The following is a 4,832-nucleotide window of genomic DNA, read 5'->3' as shown; positions in this document are numbered from 1 at the left end:
GTGAAACGATAACACAATCTTTCCCTCAGGATTGCCAGGGTGTCTGGCTCACACTGGGCACTCAAGGAATGGGGCTCTCAGAATTAAGCTTCGCCAGTGGGGGCGGGACCTGCAGCCAGATCTATATTTAGTCTACAAAGGGTGGACCAACCCTGGTGCCCCAGCAGGCGGAGCTGAGGAGAGACTTGTGGATGACTGCCCCCACCCACCCCCACCACGTATCCCCACCCTCCCGGTCAGCAGGGTCACCTTGGCTGGAGTGACAGCCCAGGGCTCCCTTAGACCAGAAGAACCCGGTTTCCAGCGGCAGGAACCTGTGTAGTGGCTGCGACCGACGCGTGGAACAGCCTACTGTGACCTGGGATGGGCGACACAACCCCACCCCACCCACCTCTGGGGCAGTACCCCTTCTAGCGCTGGCTCTCGGGCTGACGTGGTCTTCTCGCCAAGGTGAACCTGACCTCAGGTGGGGGTCGAGTGGGGAAGGTTGTCAGCCCCGCCCCCCGCCCCAGCCCCGCGCTGATGAGTGTTGGGGCTGCAAATAGCCCAGCGGAATCCGTGACTCACGAGGCTGGAAATACTGCGCCCCCACCTTCCCTCCCTGTTCCGACCGCAGCCGCCAACGGAGCTGCTCTGGGGAGCAGCCTGACACTCTGATTTCAGTAGCTCCTGGGGCTGGGGGGGGTGGGGTGAAGAGCGAGGGGACCCCCCTCCCCCAGAACACGCCAAACCTACAGCCATCCAGCACCCCACCCTGCAGCGGCCCTACCCACTGATTCCAATTGGCTGTATCTTCGGAGCTGTGTGAGCCTGGGCCAATCACTTAGCTTCTCTGGGCCTCAGAGGCCTCATCCAGGAGAAAGGCGCCGTTGTAGCCCTTGGCTTGGGACAGTGCAGAACACAGTGCTGGCTGAGTCCAGCTCGGACATTCCTCTTGAACTAAAGAATGAATCCAAAGCGAAGGGCAGACAGCCTGGAGACAGGCGCTGTAAGCGTTTCTGAGGAACGCCGGGATTTCTGCAAGCGGGTTTGAGGAGTACAGGCTGCCTCTCCCCCCGCACATGGAAGCCCTTTAAGCTTCCTTCCCCAGCCCAGAAGTCCTCCCCATCCACTCCGTCCCTCCTCCCAGGTCAAACTTCAGATGGGGTCTCCACAAGTCTATTATATTGTCCTTTTTATTGTGTACAGGTTATAGAGACTAGACTCCCATGACCCCACCCCAACTCCTCCTCCACAGGGTCCCAAGACTGTAGAGGCCCCAAGGGACCCCGATTAACAGTGAGCTTCCCCCTTTCACACCTGATTCTACACGTGGAGACTGAGTCAGAGCCCAGGCCCCCCAGGGCTAAGGATGACAAGGGTTTGGGGTTCTTCCTGTGGCCACCATCTGCAGTTAGGGTGAAGCAGGGCATGTGGTTCAGGAGAGGTGGAATGGGGGTAAGTGTCCCCAGTACACAGAGGGGAGAGTCTGAGAGCCACTGAGGCAGCGCTGGCTTCGGAGACAAACCCGGGCATCCAACTGGCTCAGAGACGCCAGTGTCCATTGATGAAAACAGAGATGCTGTGACAATAGAATGCTTTGAATTGGGCTCCAACCAGTGGGAATGAGTATTTAAGGCATAGGACAATGGTGTGTGTGTGTGTGTGTGTGTGTGTGTGTGTGTGTGGTGTATGTGCGCGCGTGTGTGTGTATGTGTGGTGTATGTGCGCGCGCGTGTGTGTATGTGTGTGTGTGTGGTGTGTATGTGCGTGTGCGCGTGCGCGTGCGCGTGTGCGTGTGCGTGCATGCGTGTGTGTGTGTGTGTGTGTGTGTGTGTGTATACAAGTCCTGGCTCTTCCTCTCACTTCTGCAGAGGACCCTCTCTGCAGGGGAAGCCACCCAGGAGCCCGGGGCTCTGGCCTCACGCACCAGCAGGAGCCTCGTGTCGTTTTAATAAACCCCATCTAGGTACAGGTGCCCTTGTCTGGTACATGTAGCTGTTAGAGCCTCAGGGTGACAGGTAGCCCTGGGTTTGAGGCTTCCAGAGTTACAAGGGAGGTGACAGTCACGGCCATCTCTCTGGCTTCCCTGAGGCAGTCTACCTAGGCCAGAAGCCCTACCTGTGGCGCCAACCTCATTTGCCAGGAAAGGGCTCCTGGTCCCCTGCCCCGCAGAAATGCCATCGAAGCCACCACTCTGTGTTACAGACTCTGTCCTCGTCTTGCTCCCCAGGTCGGTACCTCAGCCCCTCCATTGTGAACTTAGATAGGAAGGGTCTGTCTGGGTGAGGGCAGGCGGGTCCCTGGACTGCCTTGGATGGAGAGGAAGGCCCTAGTTTGGGGCGGGGGTGACCCACCTGGGGCCTGAGAGTGTGTGGAGTGACTGGGGCCTAGGCTGAGATGTTCTGAGGAGCCATTGTCAGGGATCATGGTGACCTCACCGGCAGGCCAGTGGGGGAGGAGATGGGGGGAGAGGCCAGGAGTGGGGAGACCCTCAGATTTTTATCTCCGTCCGGAAGGTCTGCTGGACATGTTCCGTGTGGGGGTGACGCCGCGCCCGGATGGTGAGGCTGCCATCCTCTCGTAGGGCCGAGGTCACTGATGTCGGGTCCACATCCTCTGGTAGTTGGCACTTGTGAGCAAAGGTGTTCATGACTGTGCCATCAGCTGCCAGCTGGGGGACAGATGACAGGTCAGGAATGGCTGTCCCCAGCCTGAGCCCCACCCAAAATCAAGCCAGAGTCTCTTCTTTGCTCTTTGTCCTCAGTCACCCCACTGTGTGATGAGGGGTTCGGCTCTTGGGTACAAAAGATCTGGCCAGGGGTGTTGGGGTGGCCAGGAGCCCGGGGCTGTGCAGAGGGGCTCAGAGGCCCCAGGGAAGCTGGGTATAGAATGGGGCTGGGTATAGGTGGGGCTCAATAAGGGTTGAACTTCCACAGCAGTGACTGGAAGTCTGCGACTCTTGAGCCATAGTGGGGAGATGACACAACTGTGCCCTCTGGCTCCCCAGGCACCCTGAGTGTCCACATCCGGGCCACCGCCCTCCCCCACGAGCAGCCCAGCTAGCACATAGCGTTCAGCGGAGCTGGCTGGCTGAGTCACTCTGGGGACGTGGGGCTGGCACGTGCGGCCAGTGGCTCAGTCCTCGAACCCCTGGCAGGGTTTCCCAGTGTTCAGCCTGAGTTAGGGGGAGCTAGCCAGGTCTGGGGGTGGCAGGAAGGTGTTGGTAAATATCCTCTAAGAATATTTAAGAACATCCTTAAGCACAGGCTTAAGAGCTGGGACAGCTGCCGTCTGTGCTGGCCCTACTTTTCCAATGATCTAGGGACCCTGAGACTCCGGGTAAGGTACATGCGGTGGAGGGTGGATGTGACTCAGCTTCAGGGCTTTCTGCTCAGCCTCAGTCCCAGTATGGAGGCGCCAAGACAGGACCCAGACTTTTGGCTCTGGGATGAAGGTGAGGTAGAGATGTGGCAGGACCGTGATGCCCAGGTTGGGTGTGTCATTGCCACCTCCCTCCTCTACCCTGTGCCAGGGAGCTGTCCCTCCTGCACCGTGGTCACTTTCCACCGTGATAGTCACTCTCCTCGTCTCCTCACCCCCGTACGTCTCCATCACTCAGGTTCCTCTCTGGCCTCATCCCCAAATCCCTCGCCCATCCCTAGAGGGTCCTCAGGTGCCATGGCATGGTCCCCAAAGACAGGTTCTGTGACCCTTAGGTTGGAGAAGAACCTGTAACATCCCTGGCCTGTGAGCCCACCGGGAAAGGGCTGCAGTTTGCCCTGGGTGTATACAGACAGAGAAGGAACATAAGTCAGGGTACGAAGTCTACAAAGACAGGGGAAAAGTAGGGCCCAGAGACCAGGCTAGACCAGGCAGAGTGCAGGAGCAAAGGCGGGGACCCTGGGGTGGGCCAGGGGCCAGACTCACCTTCTCAGCCCGCACCTCGATGTGGTTGTTGAAGGTGGTGACGATGATGTCTTCAGGGGAGAAGTCTCTCATGTCCACTGTAAACTCGTAGGCATCCCCGAGGGTCTTGATGTTTCCTTGGCCCCCAGGACGGGCTGTGGGCAAGGCACCGGGCAAGCCTGAGCCTCAGACCCTTGGGGTCTCTGCTCTTCTCTTGGGGAAATGACTGACTCTCCCAGACAACAGCCCCTCACCTCACTCTTGTAGCCTACCTACCTTGTCCCTGAGGGATGGAGTGAGGCGAGCCTCACACAACTCAATCGGTGTCTACGCAGGCAAGTTCCCCCTTTAGCAATCTGACCTAGACCTGGAAGCTCTGAGGGGCCAGCCACCCCTGAGTCCCAGCTCCCATTATGGCACTGGCCGTATGAGACTACTTGATTCACATCTTACCCCTAGGATCCCAGGTGGCCCACCTATATCGTAGCCACATCTGTCTTGGTGGCCAGGTCTACCTTGGCAGCCACATATGGCTGTGACCCATGTGGCACCTATGCCTGGCAGGTGGGTGGCCACAGCCTGCTCAGCGAAGGCCTGGAGCAGATGTCCCCCACCTGTGCCCCTCCCCTCCCCTCAGAGCCCCAGCACTTGCCTGGGAAGGCCAGGGGCTCCGAGTGGGGCAGCATGAAACTGCCAAAATCGTCTGAAAACATGCTCAAGGCCTTCTCCATGGGGGGGTCCTGGGCTGGAAGGGCACGGGAGGCCGAAGAAGAAGAGGAGGAGGAGGAGGAAGAGGAAGAACGGAAGCTTCTCTCCGCTCTGAAGGCGGAGGAGGTCCGATGGCTCATCCACAGGCAGCGGGGGACCCTGTCCAGACGGGCAGGGGCTGGGCTGGAGAAACGACTGGGTCCAGGCTTCCACGGAAGCGTGCCGGGGCCCCTGAC

General features: G+C 59.2%; 1 protein-coding gene across 1 annotated transcript; it reads right to left on the bottom strand.

Moving 5' to 3' along the window:
• Positions 1-1,750: 1,750 nt before the first annotated feature.
• Positions 1,751-4,832, bottom strand: Hspb7 (heat shock protein family B (small) member 7). Its single transcript, XM_021201061.2, has 3 exons — positions 4,541-4,832; positions 3,910-4,043; positions 1,751-2,653 (listed from the first exon to the last, which is right to left on the bottom strand). Exons 1-3 carry the CDS (start codon positions 4,734-4,736, stop codon positions 2,474-2,476), a joined length of 510 nt encoding a protein of 169 aa, XP_021056720.1. The 5' UTR covers positions 4,737-4,832; the 3' UTR covers positions 1,751-2,473.

The sequence above is a fragment of the Mus pahari genome, chromosome 6 (assembly GCF_900095145.1).
Source record: "Mus pahari chromosome 6, PAHARI_EIJ_v1.1, whole genome shotgun sequence".
In the NCBI taxonomy this organism is placed as follows: Eukaryota; Metazoa; Chordata; class Mammalia; order Rodentia; family Muridae; genus Mus; species Mus pahari.
This window is presented reverse-complemented; position numbering and strand designations above follow the sequence as displayed.

Excerpts from the sequence above, each read along its gene's own strand:
- Hspb7 (XM_021201061.2), bottom strand. The coding sequence starts at position 4,736 with ATGAGCCATCGGACCTCCTCCGCCTTCAGAGCGGAGAGAAGCTTCCGT. Across the intron at positions 4,044-4,540 it reads GGAGCCCCTGGCCTTCCCAG|CCCGTCCTGGGGGCCAAGGA; the intron begins GCAAGTGCTGGG and ends CCTTGCCCACAG. Across the intron at positions 2,654-3,909 it reads TCGAGGTGCGGGCTGAGAAG|CTGGCAGCTGATGGCACAGT; the intron begins GTGAGTCTGGCC and ends TCTGTCCCCCAG.